Below are 22,452 nucleotides of genomic sequence, written 5' to 3' on the forward strand. Positions count from 1 at the left end.
TTGAGATATTTGTTGGAGATATTACTTAAAGTAGTTGATGATGAATTGTATTTGGATTAGGGAAGAAATACTGAGATATAGAAAGTAATTAAGGGCAACTTCTGTGTTTTGTCCTGTGCCATTAACTAACTGAAGGGAGATTAGATCCACAAATTCAGATGGAGAATGCTGATTTAGGGTGTGGGGAAGAGAGGTAATCAAGCAACCTGTTTTTTTACATGCTCACTTTGAGTTAAGTAGGACATTTTGAGCATTTACATCAAAAAGTACTCATTTGATTTACTTACTTAAGACTTGGTGGTCACCATACCAATTTGTGAACCTAATGCAAAATTGGCTATTGTCTCTTTTTTTCATCACCTTTCCAAGAATTAAGGAGCAATGGCTGTATTTGCTACCTGAGCCCAACATAGGTTCCTGATACACCTCTCCTAGTTCAGCTCATTGACTGCCCTAATTATAGTTACTTATAAAGCCTATTGATGAATGTGATTTATTCATTTGAAAATCATGATTGTATTTGGTGTTCACAGGAGAATTTTACATTACACGGCATTCTAATCTCTCAGAAATACATGTTGCTTTCCACCTTTGTGTGGATGACAATGTGAAATCAGGAAACATCACTGCTCGAGATCCTGCCATTATGGGACTCCGAAATATACTCAAGGTTTGCTGTACCCATGACATCACAACAATAAGCATACCTCTCTTACTGGTGCATGATATGTCAGAGGTAAGCAGATAGAAGAATACCATAATTTTATAAATATGTTAACCATCAATATTATGTAGTAATAATAATCCACTTTACATTTTAAAAGCACTTTTTAAAAAACTAATGGACCTTTGAATCTCCTATCTGGTTAATAGCACGGAGTGACATATGATACAAAATAGTGAATAATCCTTAACCATTTATGTTCAGAGAATTATAGCCTTATAGTAGGTAAACTAGAAAATCAGAATTAGCTTTAGCTTTGGATAAGACATATACCCCTACTTCTCTCCCTCTTCCTCCATTTTTGTCTTAAGTAGCATTAGATTTACCTCCACATTTATATTTGGCCTACACTAACATTAAAATTAGTTTGCATTCTCTGAGTATGCATTAATAGGCAACAGGAAGAAGCCAGCCTCATTTTAACATTCTCTCAAAGATGCTCAAGGATGCTTTTTGGATAATATAAGTGTTGGCTTCTACAGTTAAAATGTGGCATAATCATCCATTCATTTTATTATGTACTGTGCTTTGTTGCATATTTAGGAAAAAAATCTTCCCGTGACTGCTTTCTCTCCTGTTTTCCTTCTCATCCACATAAAAACTGGTTAGAGGGAATAAGCTGAAGAAATAATACAAAGACCAAAACTCAATTTCAAATAGCCTGGAGAAACAAAGTAGCCTCAAAACAGTGGTGGTGCAGTCAAGTGCTTCTGGGAAAGCTAGTGGTCAGCCTGGTGATGAAGGACCCACATCAGCAACTTGGGGCCTGCTGGTTTGGAGGTGGCTTTTTTTTTTTTTTTAAACGAAATGGCTTAATGCAAATTGTGAGTGTCAGGAAGGAAGTTTGATCATTGATTATTAAAAGTTATTTCTCGAAATAAAAGATGTATAAATGCTGCTTTTTAGAGCAAAACATTTCAATTCATTCATTTTAAATGCAATACCCTATGTAAACACACACACAAAATCAATTCCAGGTAAGATGAGGTGATTTTAAATGATTTACCACTTACATCCCATTTGTATTTTCATCAGACACGTTGTTTCAATTAAGAGAATTCTGGCTCCATCCTCTGAAAGGTGTATCCAACTGCCTGATTTATCATTCCATTCACTTATATAGCCTAAGTCATACCTAATATGGTATCAGGAGAGATTAACACACATGGTTTGTTTGGGGTTTTTTCAACTGTAGCTTTATAAAGTTTTAGTTCCATCAGGAATGTTTAGCCATTGTTAAGTTATCACTAACTAGTCCATCTATAAAAGTGTTTGGAGAATAACAAAGTTTGTGATGAATTCCAGCCGCAAGGAAACATCCAAACATTCCTGCAGCTGGACTCCTGGTTAACCAGTTTATAAAAATGGTTATATGTAGGTGGGAAACAACCTCAAAAACAGTATTTCCAAAAGTCACTAAGTTTGGATTTACTTCCAGACATCTGATACTACTAGCATTCCCTCTCCCACAATGTTACAAAAGTTACATGTTTTAAATTGGGACAGCCAGCTGCAGGACATTAAGTTTGTTTCCAGAGTGTCCATTTTAATTCACAAAAGTATATTGAGCCGCGATCCTCCCATTTGTTGTATTTAAACATCCATTCGGGTCAAGAAGTTTATTCTACAAACTCAGACAACGTTGCACAGGATATAGAGTTAATCTTTGTTTTAGCTTTCATGCAAGGGTCCCAAAGCATTTTCAGGTGTTGTTTACTTCCTCTAACAAACAGAATTTCTAGACGCTCGGTTACCACATTTTAGTGTGTGCACAGTAATGACGATAATGTCTGAAACAGCCCATGTTCTGTGGTAGCTAGAGCTGTAGAAATTAATTGCAGTTTAAAAAAAAAAAAAGGAAAAAATCTATCAGCGAAAAGAAAGACATCCTGATAATCACCAGTTTATCTCTATAGATATTTGTAATCTAAGATACTGTCATACTGGTGCCAATCTAACCTGATAGGTATGGAATGAACGTGCAAGCCAAGAATATCAAGTTCCTGATTTCCTTTTCTTTTTTGTTGTTAACTTACTGAATAATTTGGGACTTAAAGGTTTTAGTTATTATAATTGTGGTTGATGAAGATGTTATTTGTTTTTAAATTTTTATTAGAGTAGAATACACATATAGAAAAGTATACATAAGCATATAGCTCAAATTTTCACAAACTTAACACCCATGTAACCAATACCCAGATCATAAAACAGAACATTATCACCACCCCAGAAGCCATCCTCATGCTCCCTTCCAGTCAGGTAAACCACACTCTCTCCATGAGGGTAACCATTTTTTTCCATTTTGAAAAGCATAGATTACTTAGGCTTGTTTTTGTAGTTTATATAAGTAGAATCATATATACATATTCCTGTATCTGGCTTCTTTCACTCAATAATTATGTTTGCAAAATTTACCCTTATTATTGTCTGTGGTTGTAGATTGTTCATTCACATTGTTAGATATTACTTCACTGTGTGATTAGACCACAATTATTTAGCAATGCATTCTACTATTTATGGACATTTGGGTAGTTTCTAGGTTTTGATTATTATGACTTACATTGCTATGAACATTCTAGTGCATAGATTTTGGCATTTCTGTTAGGTATAGACTTAGGGATGGAATTGTTAGGTGTCAACGGTATGTGTATGTTTAGCTTTGGTATTTACAACCAAATAGTTTCCCAAAGTGGTTGTACCTAACCCATTGTTTTTGAACGTGAAAAATAAGAATGCCAGACTGTTCCTCACCTTCAGATAATGACTGAGAAACTGATTAATAGTACTTCAGGTACCTCAGAGGCATATACTTGAGGGTAAAGAATAGTTTTTCAGTTTCTCCCATGGGTGTATGAACTCAGAAAATAATTCTGATAAAACTTTTAAGACATATACCAACTAAATCTTAATCGCCTCTGCAGTTCAACCTTACCCTAATCAGAAGATTCAAGTTGAATAGTCAAAGTATGGCCTGTTATTTTTTAGAAGATACTGTCTGCAATTATAATCATAATTGACATTTTTAAAAATTTTAATTACAGTGCAGTTAACATATAGTGTTATTTTAGTTTCAGGTGTGCAGTATAGTGGTTCAGCACTTCCATATAACAACCCAGTGCTCATCAAGATAAGTGTATTCTTAATCCCCTTCACCTAGTTCACCAATCCCCCCGCTGACCTCCCCTCTATTAACCATCAGTGTGTTCTCTAGTTAAGAGGCTGTTTCTTGGTCTGTCTCTTTTTTTTTTTCTTTGTTCATTTGTTTCTTAAATTCCACATATGAGTGAAATCATACAGTATTTGTCTTTCTCTGACAAGCTTATTTTGCTTAGCATTATACTCTTTAGATCCATCTATGTGGTTGCAAATGGCAAGATTTCATTCTTTTTATGGCTGAATAATATTCCATGCATATATATACCACATCTTCTTTATCCATTCATCTTATTGATAGACACTTTGGCTGCTTCCATAGCTTGGCTATTGTAAATAATGCTGCAGTAAACATACGGGTGTATATATCCTTAGAATTCATGGTTTTGTATTCTTTGGGTAAATACCCAGTTGTGTGATTAGTGGATTGTAGGGTAGTTCTATTTTTAAATTTTTGGGGAACCACCATACTGTCTTCCACAGTGGCTGCACCAATTTGCACTCCGACCAGCAGCACAGAAGGGTTCCTTTTTTTTTTTTTTTTTTTAAGGTTTTATTTATTTATTTAATTGACAGAGAGAGAGACAGCGTGAGAGGGAACACAAGCAGGGGGAGTGGGAAAGGGAGAAGCAGGCTTCCGGCCCAGCAGGGAGCCCAATGCGGGGCTCGATCCCAGGACCCAGGGATCATGACCTGAGCCGAAGGCAGTCGCCTAACCAACTGAGCCACCCAGGTGCCCCATCACAGAAGGGTTGCTATTTCTCCACCTATTCACCAACACTTGTTTCTTGAGCTTTTGATTTTAGCCATTCTGACAGGTGTGAGGTGGTATCTCACAGTAGTTTTGATTTGTATTTCCTTGATGATGAGTGATGTTGAGCATCTTTTCATGTCTGTTGGCCATCTGGATGTCTTCTTTGGAAAAATGTCTGTTCATGTCTCCTGTCCATTTTTTAGTTGGATTATTTGGTTTTGGGGTGTTGGGTTGTGTCAGTTCTTTATATATTTTGGATACTAACCCTTTATCGGATATGTCATTTGCAAATATCTTCTCCTGTTCAGTAGGTTGTCTTTTAGTTCTGTTAGTTAATGCTTTGCTGTGCAGAAGCTTTTTTTTTTTTTTTTAATGTGGTCCCAATTATTTTTGCTTTTGTTTCCCTTGCCTCAGGAGACATATCTAGAAAGATACTGCTACAGCTGATACCAGAGAAATTACTGCCTGTGCTCTCTTCTAGGATTTTTATGGTTTCAGATCTCACATTTAGATCCTTAATCCATTTTGAGTTTATTTTTGTGTATGGTATAAGCAAGTGGTCCAGTTTCATTCTTTTGCATATTGCTGTCTGATTTTCCCAGCACCATTTGTTGAAGAGACTTTTTCCCATTGCATATTCTTGCCTCCTTTGTTGAAGATTAATGTCAAAGACCATATAGTTGTGGTTTTATTTCTGGGTTTTCTATTCTGTTCCATTAATCTATGTGTCTGTTTTTGTGCCAGCACCATACTGTCTTGAATCACTACAGCTTTGTAATATAACTTGAAGTCCAGAATGGCGATGCCTCCAGCTTTGCTTTTCTTTTCTTTTTTCAAGGTTGCTTTGGCTACACAGGGTGTTTTGTGGTTCCATACAAATTTTAGGGTTGTTTGTTCTAGCTCTGTGAAAAATGCTGTTGGTATTTTGATAGGGATTGTATTAAATGTTTATATTGCTTTGAGTCATATAGACATTTTAACAATATAAATTTCTGTTCTATGAGGTTGGAATGTCTTCCATTTTTTGTGTCATCTGCAATTTCTTTCATCAGTGTTTTATAGTTTTTGGAGTACAAGTATTTCATCTCTTTGGTTAGGTTTATTCCTAGGTATCTTACAGTTTTTGGTACAGTTGTAAATGAGATTGTTTTCTTCATTTCTCTTTCAACGGCTTCATTATTAGTGTATGGAAATGCAACAGATTTCTGTACATTGATTTTGTATCCTGTAACATTCCTGAATTCATTTATCAGTTCTGGTGGTTTTTTTTTGGTGGAGTCTTTTGGGTTTTCTATATATAGTATCATGTCATCTGCAAATAGTGAAAGTTTTACTTCTTCCTTACCAATTTGGATACATTTACTCCTTTCTGTTGTCTCATTGCTGTGGCTAGGAACTCTAGTACTATGTTGAATAAAAGTCATGAGAGTGGACATCCTTGTCTTGTTCCTGACCTTAGGGGAAAAGCTCTCAGTTTTGGGGGTCAGGCAAGTTTTATGAAAAAAGGGAGTGGTCCCTAATGTGAATTATTACCAGTAAGGACAATTAGAATATAAAACTGAGAAAAGTTTTGGTAATTAATAATCATTGAATTATAACCCATTGTATAAAGTAAATACCCATAAGTTCATACTGTTGTAAACAGATGATTGAATAAATAAATAGGGGAGAAGAAACAATGCAGAGGAATTCCAAATAATTTATATAGATACTCATTCTTCAGGGAGGGAAGCAAAAATCACCTTTTACATGTGTGCTGTTCACAGTGAGTGACTTCTTTCTAAAGAGTATGTTATGGAAAGGTTGGGGAACGGGAGAGGGGAATAACTTTACAGTGGAGAAACCTGAGAATCACTGCCTCAGCAGGTGATCCAGATCAATGTCAACAGTCATAAATCATGTTGATAAGGTGTATTGATATGCTATTATAAAAATGGCTCCTTACCTCTGTAGTCTTCCTACCAAAATCCATAGCACCACTCTGACCATGAGAAAAACAGCAAATTCCAGTAGAAGGCATCCCTTACCTGACCAGGACTCCTCAAAACTGTAAGGTCATCAAAAACAAGGAAAGTCTGAGAAACTCACAGGCCTGAGGTGACATTATAACTCAATATAGTATAGTATGCTGGATGTGATCCTGGAACAGAAGACATCATTAGATAAAAACTAAGGAAATCTGCATGAACTATGGAGTTTAGTTAATAATAAGGGATCAGTAGTGATTCTTTCTCTCTTTTTTTTGGCTATGAATTTGTTTATTGCATCACATTTACTGCACCCAGTAGAAAGATTAAACATGTACTCAGGGTTTTTTGACTGACAGCAAATAGAGATTCTTTAGTGAAATCTTGGCAGTTTGATGGTATATATATACTGTCTGTCATGTATACATGGCACACATATACATATACTTGCATGCATACATATATATAATTTCATTGATGGAATAATAAATATTAGAAATATATCAGAAAAACATGTTTATATTTATATTATTTATAAATAATAAAATAATAAATATACCTAGTAGTGCAATTGCTGGATTATAGGCTATTTTTAAATTTTTGAGGAATATCCATACTATTTTTCAGAGTGGCTGCACCACTTTGTATTCCCACCAACAGTGCAAGAGGGTTCCCACTACTAGGTATTTACCCAAAGAATACAAAAATACTAATTCGAAGGGATACATGCACTCCAATGTTTATAGCAGCATTATCAACAATAGCCAAATTATGGAAAGAACCCAAATGTCCATCGACTGATGAGTAGATAAAGAAGATATGGTCTGTATATACAATGGAATATTAATCAGCCATAAAAAAGAATGAAATCTTGCCATTTGCAACAACATAGGTGGAGCTAGAGAGTATTATTCTAAACATAGGTCAGTTAGAGAAAGACAAATACCATATGATTTCACTCCTATGTGGAATTTAAGAAACAAAACAAGCAAAGGGGGAAAAAAAAGAGAGGGAGAGGTAAACCAAGAAACAGACTCTTAACTATGGAGAACAACTTGATGGTTACCAGAGGGGAGGTGGGTGGGGGGATTAAGGAGTGCACTTGTGATGAGCACTGGGTGTTATATGGGAGTGCTGAATCACTATATTTGTACACCCGAAACTAATATTACACTGTATGTTAACTAACTGGAATGTAAATTAAAACTTAAGGGGTGCCTGGGTGGCTTAGTCGGTTAAGCATCTGCCTTCGGCTGAGGTCATGATCCCCGGATCCTGGGATTGAGTCCCACATTGGGCTCCCTGCTCAGTGGAGAACCTGCTTCTCTCTTACCCTCTGCCTGCCACTCCCCCTACTTGTGTTCTGTCTCACTCTCTCTCTCTCTGTCAAATAAATAAAATCTTTAAAAAAAAAACTTAAAAAATAATATGTATATAAATTTTAAATAAATTACAATACCTTAACTCTATAAAACAGCAGTTTTTAAATTTGTGTTCTGAAGATCCCCCTAGGATCTTAGCCCCTTTCTGGGGCTCAGCAAGATTTAAAATATTTTCATAATGATACTAAAGCATTATTTGTCTTTTCCATTCTCATTTTTTCATGAGCATCAGTGAGTTTTTCCAGAGGCTGTACACAACAGATTAAATGCAGAGTGGATATAAGAATCCAGATGTCTTCTATTAAACCAGGCTTTAATGAGATTTGAAGATATGTAAATCATTGCCACTCTTCTCGCTTAAATTTTTTTGCTTAAGGAAATATAGTTACTTTCTACTGAAAAAAAAAAAAAAACAAAACATGTTAGGTGCACCTGGGTGACTTGGTCAGTTAAGCGTTGGACTCTGATTTCAGCTCAGGTCATGATCTCAGGGTGGTGAGATTGATCCCCATATTGGGCTCTGCACTCAGGGGGGAGTCTCCTTCTCTCCCTCACCCTCTCCCCACCCCCTGCTTGTGCACACGCACATCCTTTCTCTCTCTCTCTAAACTAAGTAATCTTTTTAAAAAATATGTTAACATGCAATAGGTTTTTCATTTGTCATTTTTAAGTGAAATTGATTCTTTTGTGTGTTGCTGTCCAATTTCCCAACACCATATGTTGAAGAGACTGTCTTTTTCCCATTGCATATTCTTGCCTCCTTTGTTGAAGATTAATTGACCATATAGTTGTGGGTTCATTTCTGGGTTTTCTATTCTGTTCCATTGATCTATGTGTCTATATTTGTGCCAGCACCATACTGTCTTGATCACTACATCTTTGTAATATAACTTGAAGTCCAGAATTGCAATGCCTCCAGCTTTGCTTTTCTTTTTTCAAGGTTGCTTTGACTATTCAGGGTGTTTTGTGGTTCCATACAAATTTTAGGATTGTTTGTTCTAGTTCTGTGAAAAATGCTGTTGGTATTTTGATAGGGATTGTATTAAATCTGTAGATTGCTTTGGAGAGTATAGACATTTTAACAATACTTGTTCTTCCAATCCATGAGCTTGGAATGTCTTTCCATTTGTTGTTGCTAAAATTTTTTTTATCAGTGTTTTGTAGTTTTCAGAGTACAGGTCTTTCACCTCTTTGGTTAGGTTTATTCTTACGTATCTTACAGTTTTTGGAGCAGTTGTAAATGGGCTTGATTCTTTAATTTCTCTTTCTGCTGCTTCATTATCAATATTTTTTACATTTTTCTGTTTTAATTTCCAATGTAATATCAAGAGATAAAATCCACATAGACAAAAGCTCATTGGTGTCCTCATTGATTTTTAAGAGTGTATAATATTGGGGCGCCTGGGTGGCTCAGTCGGTTAAGTGTCTGCCTTCGGCTCAAGTCATGATCCCAGAGTCCTGGGATCAAGTCCCGCATTGGGCTCCCTGCTCCTTACCCCTCCCCCTGCTTGTGCTCTCTTTCTCTCTGTCAAATAAATAAAAATCTTTTAAAAAATCTTAAAAAAAAAAAAAGAGTGTAAAAGATCCTAAGACCCCATAAGGTTCAGAACCACTCTAATGAAATAATAAATGTATATTATAGTTATGATTATGAAGACTCGCAACATGGAAAAGTAATTCTGGAGATAATGAAAAGAAGTAGAATTTAAAATGGTATAATCACTGATTGTAACTATAGAAAATTATAAGTGAATCGATTATAGTCTGGCAGTAGCACTCATGTGTGCATTTGATCAGAGATTAGAAAGGAATGTAGAAAAATGAATACATTTGGTTTGGTAGGTGGCTGGGATGGGATGTTTGTGTATTTGTCACTTTTTAAATAACATGTTATACAATAAAAGCATTTTGATGCATTGTTCCAGTATTATACAAGTTAATGGAATTATTCATGCTAAAACACAGTAGTTGGAGTTCTGATGTCAGTTTGTCTTTAGAATTAATTATCTAGAAAGTTTTAAGGGTATGTTTATTTTTTAAATTATATTTACTAGGATAATTAAATTGGTTTCTATTCCACAAATGTAATCTAACAGCTATAAGGAATTATACCTAAAGACCAGAGAAATCCAGCTAAAGTTAGCAAAAAGTTGCCCAGATCTGTTCACAAAGTAGAGGTCAATGTTATAGATAAATTAAGACTTGATTTTTTTTTTTTTTTACAAAATTCTGTTAAAAACATGATTTATTTTGGTTCTCTCTTTAGGAAATGACTATACCATGGTGCTTAAGGAGAGCAGAACTTGTGTTTAAGTGTGTCAAAGGTGAGCATAACCTTATATTTTAACAACATGACCTGTATTTCTTAGTCCCAACTACTGAAATTAGAGAAACCCAGGAGAAGAATATGAACGTTACCTCTGTCCTCTGGTGCCTCAATTAAAAGTGGTTTAACAAGGCAAATATTTTTTACTTATCTTTTTTCTAGTCATAAAATAAACAAATCTCTGGCCCTCTTGAAATGCAAGGATATTTGGATATTATTTATATTTTGCTCTGATTATGTCTTGCTCTCTATTGCCTTTTTATTTTCTTAAAAAGAAAAAAATAGAACCACATCTTCAATTATCCTTTAATAACCTGCTTTGGCTTCATTGTATAGAGACTAAATAGGACTTGAGAAATCATGAGTAAAAATGCGTTAACAAAATTATGTTAAACCTCTCTGGCATGGGGAATTAAGGATTGCAGAAGTTTATCTGTTCTTTGGGCCCAGCCTCTCCTGCACACAAGTGGCTACCTAAAAAGGCAAGACATGAAGCCCCACATGAAAATTCAGTTTATCTTCATAAGGGACTTGTAGGTTTGAGGACCAGAACTCATAATTCAGCAAAGTCTGTTGTTCTGTTTTAGGTTTCATGATGGAAATGGCTTCATGGGATGGAGGAATTTCCAGAACAGTACAGTTCCTAGTACCACAGGTGTGTTATCTGAATAGATCTCTCCCCAGTTTAATCTCTGCTATAATATTGCTCCCAGATACAGCTAGACACCCTGTCCTAAACTCAATATAACGAAATGCTTACAGCTTTCTGTTTATTAAGGGGAGAAGTGTTTGGATGCCATAAAAGCATTTACTTTATTGTCAAAGATGTCAGCATCTGCCACTCAAGGGATCTTTTATTTAACCCCAAAACCAAGTTTGACTCTTTTGTTTTTTTTCCCACATTTATGATTGAAGAATTCAATAAATATGGGATTGAAGAATTCACGTAAAAGGGCATTAGCAAAAAATGATTCTGTATTCTATATAGAGCCTAGCAAAATTAGTGGTACTTTACTTACTGACTATACTAGAGTTATCTAGGGATTTTTCTGGTAATCAAATTTACTATTTGACAGAAACAACATAGGTTCTCAGAAGGAAAACACCCCCTGCCCATAACCATGCGGTTAACTCAGTCATGAAAGAGAATTTTCATATACTGCTCTCCCTATCTAGGACTAGTTCCATATTTTAAATTACTTCAAAATTTTAAAAATCAATGATGATTTAACAAATGTGAACTTTTTTTTTACTTCTAACAGAGTATTTCTGAAGAAATGTTTTATCAACTTAGTAACATGCTCCCCCAGATCTTCCGAGTATCGTCAACACTTACTCTGACATCCAAGCACTAAATCCTTAGAGACTGACACGTTGGCAGAAGAAGACTGTTAAACTTTCCAGGAACTTGAGCTGTGCTGGGATTCTGTCAAGCAAAAGATGCCCAGAAAGAGAACTTGTAATCCAAGCCCCAAATCAAATCATGATGTAGGTCTGTGAAACCTTACAAAAATTCGTATACCATATAGTCTAGTGATCAGCCTTTTACTTATACATTTATTCTTAAGATTTCTTTATGAAAAAATCTTTTTTTCTGCTGTTATGCCCTGTCTGTGAATATTAGTAAGTTAAAACGTCCTATATATCATACCTGGACACTTGATACAGGAGATTGTTAATTGCATTTTCATGGAGACATTTGACTTTTCCAAAAGGTTTGAGTCATATCAAGTGCAAGACTTAATTAACCATAAAAATAAAATCTTTCCTTTACCTTATTTGCCAAGCAAAAATTAAAAGGCACCCAGATATACATTGCAAGTATGGATTTCTTGTGAAAATCTTTGTAGAAACACAAACATATGAGACAAACTTTTAAATTCTCCTGTTTCAAAAACTCTAAGGTTTTATAAGTCAGAAAAAAAAAATCAGGAAAGGACTTTGGATTCTTTACCTCTGTCTCACCCTCTCTATATGACCTTGCCCTTGTCTATTAATAACATTTCATGAGCTGGGAAAATAGTATGCTCATTTGCAAGCCCAATGGAAAGTTAGTCCAAACCAGCACCTGGCAGGATTTTAGTGTTCGGCAACATTATGACAGACAACAAAGATCATTTTCATTTCTCCATCCTGCTTCCTGCATTCTCAACTTCCTTAACCATTCTTCTACTTCCTGCATTCCATTGCTGATAATTATGTCCCCATTTCTTTCTCTGCTCTGTTTCCTCTCCTTTTTCATCATCTTTCCTACTTTCTCAGATGATGCATATCACTTATTTCTCCCATCTGTAACACATTTGCTATGCGTAGTGACTACATTAAACAAAGACATTTGCAAAAGCAATAGTTTCATCATATCCAAGTTGTATGCATGTTGTAACTGACCAATGAAATGAAATGGAGGGCCTTGACATTATGAGGAGGTGTTATGGCCTGATTCCAAGAAACAGAAAGCACTCTTGTTAGTGTACCTAAATACCTAAATGTAGTAACTTACAGAAACTCTTTTGACACACAAAATGCTTTCCCATAACACAGAATATGTCTTGATTTTCTATGTCTTGATGCAAGGAAGTGACTGTCCAAGTAACAACACTAAGGAGAACACGCATTCCAGACTGTGTCCATTACACACTAACACTTTCCACATGCTTTTCCAGGGAACCTGGAAGGTAGGAATTCTGCTCTCACAGTAAGAAATTGTCTTCCAGGCACCACTGTTACCCTTGAGACTGATTCTAATGCAAAGCAAGGTAGACAGAGGTGGAAAGTAGGGGTGTGTTTAGAGCAGTATCAAAGACTATTTTTTTTTTAAGATTTATTTATTTATTTATTTGACAGAGACAGCGAGAGAGGGAACACAAGCAGAGGGGGTGGAAGAGGGAGAAGCAGGCCTCCCGCCGAGCAGGGAGCCCGATGCGGGGCTCGATCCCAGGGCTCTGGGATCATGACCTGAGCCAGAGACAGACGTTTAATGACTGAGCCACCCAGGCACCCCAAAGACTACTTTAGATCATAATATGAAAGGTCAAGTTGGAAGTGGGTGTAGTTGGATCAATATAAGATGTTCAAAAAGAGGAGCTGAGAATCTTTCCATAGAGGTTCTGTAACTAGGTGGACAGCCAACAGCTAGGGGCATAGCCAGAGGTCAGGGGGTAGGAGTAAGGGTTCACTCATGGAAACTTGGTGAATGCTGCTGTCCCGTCCTTCCTTTGCCACTATATAATGTAGTGGCTTTCACTCCAGGGCAATTAGAGGTAGTGTTTGGCCCATGAAATCAGGATAAATGTATTAAATATCCTTTTTTTTCACATGGTACTGTATTATGAGATATACAGAGTGTAAGATTGGAAAAATGCTTATGATGTTATAAGAAGACATACCAAACTCTGAGCTAGTAACAAATATATAATTCAAAGCACTAATTATATGTATACAAGTGATGGGGATTTTAGTGAAGCAGTAGATGAGGAAGTCTGGAATTTTGTGTTTGGACCAGAAAAGGTGAGATCATGACCTTTTTCTGAGTGTTCTAGAGAGCTTCATGGAGGGGAGTGGTTTGGGGCACTTCATGAGTGATACGAAGAAGGTACCTTAGCAGGCTGAGACTAGAAAGGGCATTCTCGGTCTAAGATACAGATAGGAACAGAAACCAAATGAAGGGAGGCACTGGTAAGTGGCCAGTAAGTTGAGAGAAGCTGACCACAAGAGCGTTTTGGGGGTGGGGTAGGGGGCCTTAGCTCAAACATTGGTGAGGAGTGTTCCAGTGAGCACGAAGCTTTTTATTTGCATAAACAGTTAAGTGTTCCTAAGACAGATGACAATATGGTACTCAAGGCCTTAAAAATATGCTTTGGAAATCACGCAGGGGTATTGAGCCTGCTGTGTCCATTCCATACTGCTCTGTCCTCCCCTTCCCCGATTTTTGTTCTCAAAGCACAAAACCAAGCAAAGCTGTAACACTGCCATTGATCAAGAAGTGTGGCACCAGCTGTTCTCAGCATGACAGTGTGGCCAGAATGGAAGAAATGCATGAAAAAGAATTTCAACAGAAAAACAACTCAGTTTGCCTGGGAGTTGGCAGACCTCTTACTGGCACAGTACACACATCCTTTGTGCCACTTTAGTTGGAGGCTGGCTCATTCTCACAAGAAGAAAAAATGTTCCACAAAGGAAAGATGAATTCACGGAAACATTCCTAATGTAGAGGCCCTAAGGGGAATCAGCAGAGCTGTGCCAAAAGAAGAAACAAAACTTAGAGAACGGAGTCTTGGCTGTTTCTCAGTCTCCAGGTGAAAATGATTGCTTTTCTGTTACTCCGTTCTCCCACTTAGATGAAATTAGACTGCTTTGCTCAAAAGGAGTTACAGCAGTGTAAAAATCATTATCACAGTTATGAAGTAAAAAATGTTTTACAACACCTATTTACCAAAAGTACCATGCATTCAGAACCATTTAGATCAATGTTTTTCTACCCTTTAACCGTCAAAGACCCTTTCCATCATCTTCAGCATATTTCTCTGAAATGTCTTGAAAACTTTTACCTAGCAAACAATTGAAGTAAAAAAAAAAGTAATCTTTTTTTGTTGTTAAAGACATACCTGTGGAGCTGAGTGAGAGTATTAGCAAGCAATACATAGTATTCCCACATAGATTATCATTGTATGATTCCCATACGTAGTTTTTACACATAAAATACATAGAATTATTGTGTAATACCAGGCAAATTCACAAAAACAACCTTGCTGTTTTACTTAACCAGCAAGGTCTCATCCCAGTGAAATGTACTTCAGAAAGATTTTTTTTTGTTTTTGCTTTTGTAGTTTATTTATTATTACATTCAGTTAGCCAGTATGTAGTACATCATTAGTTTTTGATGTAGTGTTCAACAATTCATTAGTTGCATATAACACCCAGGGTTCATCACAACATGTGCCCTCCTTAATGCCCATCACCCGGTTACCCCATCCCCCCACCCCCTCCTTTCTGTAACCCTCAGTTTGTTTCCTGGAGTCCAGAGTCTCTCATGGTTTGTCTCCGTCTCTGATTTCTTCCCATTCTGTTTTCCCTCCTTCCCCTGTGGTTCTCCACACTATTCCTTATGTTCCACATATGAGTGAAATCATATGATAATTGTCTTTCTCTGCTTGACTTATTTCACTTAGCATAATCCCCTCCAGTTCCATCCATGTCGATGCAAAAGGTGGGTATTCATCCTTTCTGATGGCTGAGTAATATTCCATTGTATATATGGACCACATCTTCTTTATTCATTCATCTGTTGAAGGACAGCTCAGCTCCTTCCATAGTTTGGACATTGCTGCTATGAATGTTGGGGTGCATGTGCCCCTTCTTTTCAGAAAGATTTTTTTCTTAATAGCTCTTCAAGGACCACTAATTCCAGGAACCCCAAGCTGGGAATCACAATTTTAGACAGAAATACTTACATGAGAGTACATTACAAAGGGAGGGCAGAGATAAGGACAACATGAGTGGCAGATTGACCCTAGAATCCCACTCGATAAACACCAAGTGTTTACTGCATTTCTTCCACACACAAAGGCACAGTGCTGAGCAAGAGTCAGCCTCTAGAAGGCTATACAAAGGCTATGGGACTTGAGGAACTATTTGATTAAGGTAAAAATGCTTGGCAAGCTTTTCTGTGATCTGTGATGCTGACTATGACTAAGATAAAATCCCAAGTGAAGCAGGTGAAGGGATGAGAAGCCTCCTGATAATAACTACAGAACTAATAATATGGGCATGTGATGTCCTATTCAATATTCACAGCTACAATTATTGCAGTGCAATCCAGATCTCTCTTGCTATTCTTTTCCTGACATATCCAAATCCAAGATTTGGCTGAATTTCATGTCGTATATAGTCAATCATCATTAATCATGGATTCTATATTTATGATTTCACCTACTTGCTCAAATTTATTTTTAATTCTAAAATTAATCCATAAAGGCATTTATCAAGGCACATAATCATTTACAAAAGCACTGGTTTTTTTTTATCAAATCCAAGTTGTGTGGCTGTTGTAACTGGCCCACAGAATGAAATAGAGGACCTTTGGCAGCACTTTGGCATCACTCAGGAGTGAAAAATTTTGAGTAGACATACACATCTTCCCAGCTGAAAGGAGAAAACACTCTGCCTTCTGGTTTCAGCTCTCGTAATATAAATAAGTATCCTTTTCATGGTCTATTTAGTGTCATGTTTTTCACACCTTTGTGCTTTTTGTTGGTGATTTTGCTGTTAGCCTCCAAGTGCAGTTCTGAAGTGCTATCTAGTGTTCCTGAGCACAAGAAGGTTGTGACGTGCCTGATGGAGGAAATGTGTGTGTTAGAGAAGCATTGTCCAGGCGTGAGTTATAGTGCTGTTGGGTCATGAGTTCATGGTTAATGAGTCAACAGTCTTTATTAAATAAGATGTCTTTAAAAAGAAACACACATTTGGGGCACCTGGGTGGCTCAGTTGTTGGGCAGCCGCCTTCGGCTCAGGTCATGATCCCCGGGGTCCTGGGATCGAGCCCCGCGTCAGGCTCCCAGCTCAGCAGGAAGCCTGCTTCTCCCTCTCCCACTCCCCCTGCTTGTGTTTCCTCTCTTGCTGTGTCTCTCTCTGTCAAATAATAAAATCCTTTAAAAAAAAAACACATTTAAAAATGTTATGTTCACTTATTTGTGGAACATAAGGAATAGCATGGAGGACATTAGGGGAAGGAAGGGAAAAATGAAAGGGGGGTGAAATCAGAGGGAGAGATGAGCCATGAGAGACTATGGACTCTGAGAAACAAACTGAGGGTTCTAGAGGGGAGGGGGTGGGGGGATGGGTTAGCCCGGTGATGGGTATTAAGGAGGGCACGTACTGCGTGGAGCACTGGGTGTTATACGAAAACAATGAATCGTGGAATACTACATCAAAAACTAATGATGTATTGTACGGTGATTAACATAACATAATAAAATTTTTAAAAAAATAAAAATGTTATATGTGGATTAACTCACAAAAATGTAGTGAGAGGCTTGCAGGGAACTCGCCCTGTATTCCCTCTAGGAGCAATGGTTCAAAATTTCCCCCCTCATGTTCACAGCACTAGAATCAATAGTCTGTGTGTCTTCTCTCACAGTCAAGAGCTACCTGTATATATCTTTAGCACGTGGGGAATAAGACATGAAACTATATTACAGAGAAGCAAACAGATCCTTTCTGGAGATGTTTAGGAATTAAGCAGAAATTGCTGTCACAGGTTAGGTATGACATCTGCAGGAAGAGAGTGTATTTGTGGGTCTCTCCCTCCCTGTTTCATTCTCATCTGCTTTCTATCCTCCTCTTTTTTTCTTTATAATGAAGTCCTAGCTTCTTGTTATCAGCAAATCTGTACTCAACTACTCAGGATGACAGTATGGCATCAAAGATGGGGAGCACAGTCCCTAGAATTAAACCAGGTTCAAGTGCCACCTCCCTGACTGACTTGCTGTGGCTTGTCACATTGGGCATATTACCTAACCCCCCTAAGCATGTTTCCTCGTCTGTAAGCTAGGAAAAATTAATAATAGTATCTACCTCATTGAGAAGTTGGAAGGATTAAGTAAGAAAGTGCACACTACCTGGCATATAGTCATTCTATAAATATTTGCTGCTATTATCCTTCCTTCATGCCTTCCTCTCTCCCCCTTCCTTCCTTTCTTCCTTCCTGTCTGACCTTTCTCCTTCTTTCCTTCCTTCCTTTCACTACATAGTAGGGATACTAAGTCATTTAAAACGTCATGTCCTCAAGGAGCTTACAGCCTTATTGAGTTGAGAAGGCAACCCGTGTAACTCACAGTATTAGCCCGCATATAATAAGGGTATACAGTCAGTGCAAAATAAAGTGTACACAGAGTGCTGTGGAAGTCAAAATAGAAACATGAGCAATGCATTGGGCCAAGAGGGATGTTGAGCCCCTTGAGAGCTGCTTACCCTGCCTTTCTCTGGCATTGAGTGAGTATCCTCTGGGAGCCCTTGTTACACTCAATAGGTCAAGCACAAATCCTCCTGGCAGGCAGACAGAATGCCACCTGTGCCAATGGCAGCAACAACTTCAGGAACAAAGGACAGGGCAGGTTAGAATGTCAGGAGGAAGTCACAAGGTAGGTGAGTAACCCTGTATTTGAGTGGAACAGGAAGGCCTATTACATTTTTATCAGGTGGATCTAGATTTTAAACATAACAATAGTATTAAGTAGTTATAAAAGTGAAAGTCTCCTAGCCCTGCAGCAGCCATAAAGAATTTACTTCTGTCATGCTTCCCTGGTTCTTCTCTCATGATTCTCTTGTCAGTGAGCTGATCAAAAGTTTCCTATCTTACAGGTGACTGAGGCCACAGGATTAAGTGCTGGCAAAGGATTAAATGCTAGAAAGGTATAGGGAAGAAGTCCTGCCAGTGGAGGATTAGAATTCAGACATAACTAGTCGACTTGGTGTACTTTGTGCATGTGGTGGCAGTGAAGGGGTGAGGGTAATAAGTACAACTCTCTATTGTAAAAATCATCTTGGCTATCAGAATAACAAACCACTCTAAAACTTAATGGCTGAAACAGGAAGCATTTATTATTCATGACTCTGTGGGTCACCTCTGTAGTTCTTCTGGTCTTAACTGGGCTTTCATGAGTAAGTCTTCAGACCTACTTCAGTAGGTCAAATAGGCAGTTCTGATGAACTTGGCTGGGGTCTCTCACATGTTTGAGTGTTGGCTGGCTGTAGGCTGGAATAGAATGACCTCAGCTGGGGCAACTGGACTTTCCTTCACTGGGTCTCATCCTCCGGGAGGCTAGCTCACAATTTTTCACATAGCAGTAGCAGAGTTAGCAAAGAGAAAGTGGAATCATGCACTGACTCTTGAGTTCTAGACTCAGAGTGGACAACTAACACTTCCACCACATTCTATTGGTTAAAGCAAGTCATGAAGCCAGCCCCTACTCAAGGAGTGAGGTAGTTGTCGATGAGAAGGGCACAATGAGAAGTCACACTGTAAAAAGCACAGACACAGGATGGGGAGAAGAATTGGCAATATTTTGGCTATTAATGTATCACTCTCTCCTCAGCAGTTTCCACTTTCTTGATGTTGTTTTTCATTCTTATGGGTTTATTTATAGTTTCAATGCATATATAGTGTAGCCATATCTATACAGTGTAGCTGTAAAATGTATCATATGAAATGTGCCAAAGTGTCATATTGAAGCTTATTTTCTACATGTCATTCAACAACTTGCTTTTTTTAAAATCCCACATCATGGGGGCGCCTGGGTGGCTCAGGTCATGATCCTGGGATCCTGGGATCGAGTCTCACACTGGGCTCTCTGCTCTGTGGGGACCCTGCTTCTCTCTCTCTGTCTCTCATGAATAAATAAATAAAATCTAAAAAATATACATATATATTAAAATCTTACATCATGTTTTTGAGATTTAATCATGTTGACACAGAGCTAGTTCATTAATTTTAACTGCTATATTATTTCTGAATACTCTGAATTATATGCTTGCAGCCCATGTTATTTATTCATTCTCCTATTGATGGACAATGGGAGGTTACTTTCACATTTGTGCCACTTTGTACTGTGCTGTAGTAACCACATTCTTACACAGGTATCATTGTGCATATGCGCTAGTTTCTCCAGGGTGTATATCTCTGAATGGAACTGCTGCATTATAGAGTATTGACATCTTCAAATTTGATAGTTCCAAATATTACTCCAAAGTATGTGTACTAAATTCCCCTTCTATTGGCAGTATGTGAACACCCCCTTTTCTCCATATCTCATATAAACTAGGAAAGAATTTCCAGAAATTTTAATTTTTCCTATTTTAAGTATGAAATAGCATCTCATTGCTCTTTTGCTTTACATTTCTGTGGTTATGGTGATGATGAATAATAGCACAGCATGTTTGTTGTCCATTTTTATTTTTATTTTTTTGAGTTGCCTGTGTGAATCCTTTGTCTATTTTTTCTATTGGGTTGTCTTTTTCATATTGATTTGTAGCCTTTCTTTTTATAGCCTGAACATTAAACCTTTATAACTTACTCTTGTACATCTTTTTCCCCAGTTTATAGTTTTTTTTGTTTTGTTTTGTTTTTAAGATTTTATTTATTTATTTGACAGAGAGAGAGAGATAGTGAGAGCAGGAACACAAGCAGGGGGAGTGGGAGAGGGAGAAGCAGGCTTCCCGCTGAGCAGGGAGCCCGATGCAGGGCTTGATCCCAGGACTCTGGGACCATGACCTGAACCAAAGGCAGATGCTTAAATGACTGAGCCACCCAGGCACCCCTATAGTTTTTTTTTTCACAGAGTTTTAAATTTTAGTGTAGTATAATTTATCACTCTGAGATCTGAGCAGGAAAGCAAAAATAAACCTATATCTAGGCTCTTCATGGTAAAACTGCAGGACACCCAAAATGAAGATAAAAATCTTAACAGTATTTTAATTTTTTAGTAAAAACCAAGCAAAAGCGATTTGAATTACAATTTCAAAAAGAGCAGACTTCTCAGTAGCAATAACAAATGCCAGAGAATGATCAGTGTCAGAGAAAATAACTGCCAACTAAAAGTTTTATACCCAACGAAACTATCATTCAAGCCATACAACTACATAAACACATCTAAGTAAAAAAAAGGAGGTTTCAACTAGCAGAACTCTCTAAGAGATCATTTCAAGGAAATTACTTTACTTCAGAAAGAAGGAAACTTATCTTCAAAGGAAGGGAGAATCTTTCAAATTGAGAACATAGGTTTCGTTCATATAAAACAGCAAAAGACCAAGAGAAACTTGACCAGGTCATCAACAAAAATATTTAGCTATTTATGGATTTTCTGAACTACCTTAAGAGGTTAGCCATGGAGCACACATGGCACACTGTCTCTGTTTAATGTTTGCTAGTGTCCTTTTGTTGGCACATCCACCTTAGTTAAGTCAAGACATCATTTCCCTCATCGGAATTTCTCCATCTCTAAACCTTTATTTCATATTTTCCACCTATGCTACATTCTAAGTCAATATCTTTTATCTGTTATCTGTTCACTGCTTCTCTTAATTTGTATGTAACTTACTGTTTGTTTCAATTTCATTTAACTTCAGTGCCAAGGACCACATATTTTTTTGTATAGAAATTCTACATCATTTTCATTTATAAAAAATCTTTGTAAATCTGCCTGGTATTTTGTTGTAGTGTCTTGTTCTTTTCTTATGTTTTATATTCTTTCTATGACTTTAATCATTTGAGATATATTTATTATATATGCTTATCAGATTATTCAATTATTATTATTTTGGTGAGAACACTTACGTTCTCTCCTAGCAAATTTCAATTATATAATACAGTGTTGTCAACTATACTCACCATGTTTTACATTAGATCCATAGATTTTATGCATCTTATAGATGGAAGTTTGTATCCTTTTACCAACCTCTCCCTTTTTCCCCCACCCCCCCAGTTTGACTTTTTTTTAAGATTCTACAGATAAGCAATGCCATGCAGTATTTGTCTTTCTTTGTCCAGCTTATTTTACATAGTATAATGCCCTCAGTTCTATCCATGTTGTAAGTTGACAGGATTTTCTTCTTTCTCATAGCTGAATTAGGGGTGTGTGAATGTGTGTGTGTGTGTGTGTGTTTATACACACACACACATCTTCTTTATTCATCTGTTGACAGACATTTATGTTGTTTCCATATCTTGGCTATTGTGAATAATGCTACAATGAACATGGGGATGCAGATAACTCTTCGATCTCCTGTTTTCATTTCCTTTGGATATATAACCAGAAGTGAGATTCCTGGATCATATGATAGTTCTATTTTTAATTTTTGAGGAATCTCCATGCTCTTCCCCATTGTGGGAAAACTGGCTGCACCAGTTTACATTCCCACCAACAGTGCGCAGGGTTCCCTTTTCACCACATCCTCATCAGCACTTGTTATCTCTTGTCCATTTTCCCCTCAGTTTTACTGAGATATAATTGACATATAACACAGCAACATAATGATTTGATATAAGTATATATTGTGAAATAGTTACCATAATAAGTTTAGTTAACATCCATTAACTCACATAGCTACAAATATTTTTTCTTATGATGAGAATTTTTAAGATCTACTCTCTT

The 22,452-nt window shown here is 37.1% G+C and overlaps 1 protein-coding gene across 2 annotated transcripts in view; it reads left to right on the forward strand.

Annotated features, from left to right (window-relative positions):
- Positions 1 to 12,211, forward strand: part of C5H12orf4 (chromosome 5 C12orf4 homolog) — a 45,995-nt gene extending 33,784 nt beyond the window's left edge. The window contains exons 11-14 of one of the 2 annotated variants that reach the window (XM_021690552.2): positions 534 to 736; positions 10,247 to 10,304; positions 10,894 to 10,961; positions 11,569 to 12,211. In XM_021690552.2, the coding sequence (XP_021546227.1) occupies positions 534 to 736; positions 10,247 to 10,304; positions 10,894 to 10,961; positions 11,569 to 11,661 (422 nt within the window). In that variant the 3' untranslated portion in view covers positions 11,662 to 12,211. The remainder of the gene's footprint in view (positions 1 to 533; positions 737 to 10,246; positions 10,305 to 10,893; positions 10,962 to 11,568) is intronic. The other variant, XM_044914957.1, reaches the window with a different exon arrangement.
- The last annotated feature ends 10,241 nt before the right edge of the window (positions 12,212 to 22,452 follow it).

The sequence above is a fragment of the Neomonachus schauinslandi genome, chromosome 5 (genome assembly GCF_002201575.2).
Source record: "Neomonachus schauinslandi chromosome 5, ASM220157v2, whole genome shotgun sequence".
Taxonomy (NCBI): domain Eukaryota; kingdom Metazoa; phylum Chordata; class Mammalia; order Carnivora; family Phocidae; genus Neomonachus; species Neomonachus schauinslandi.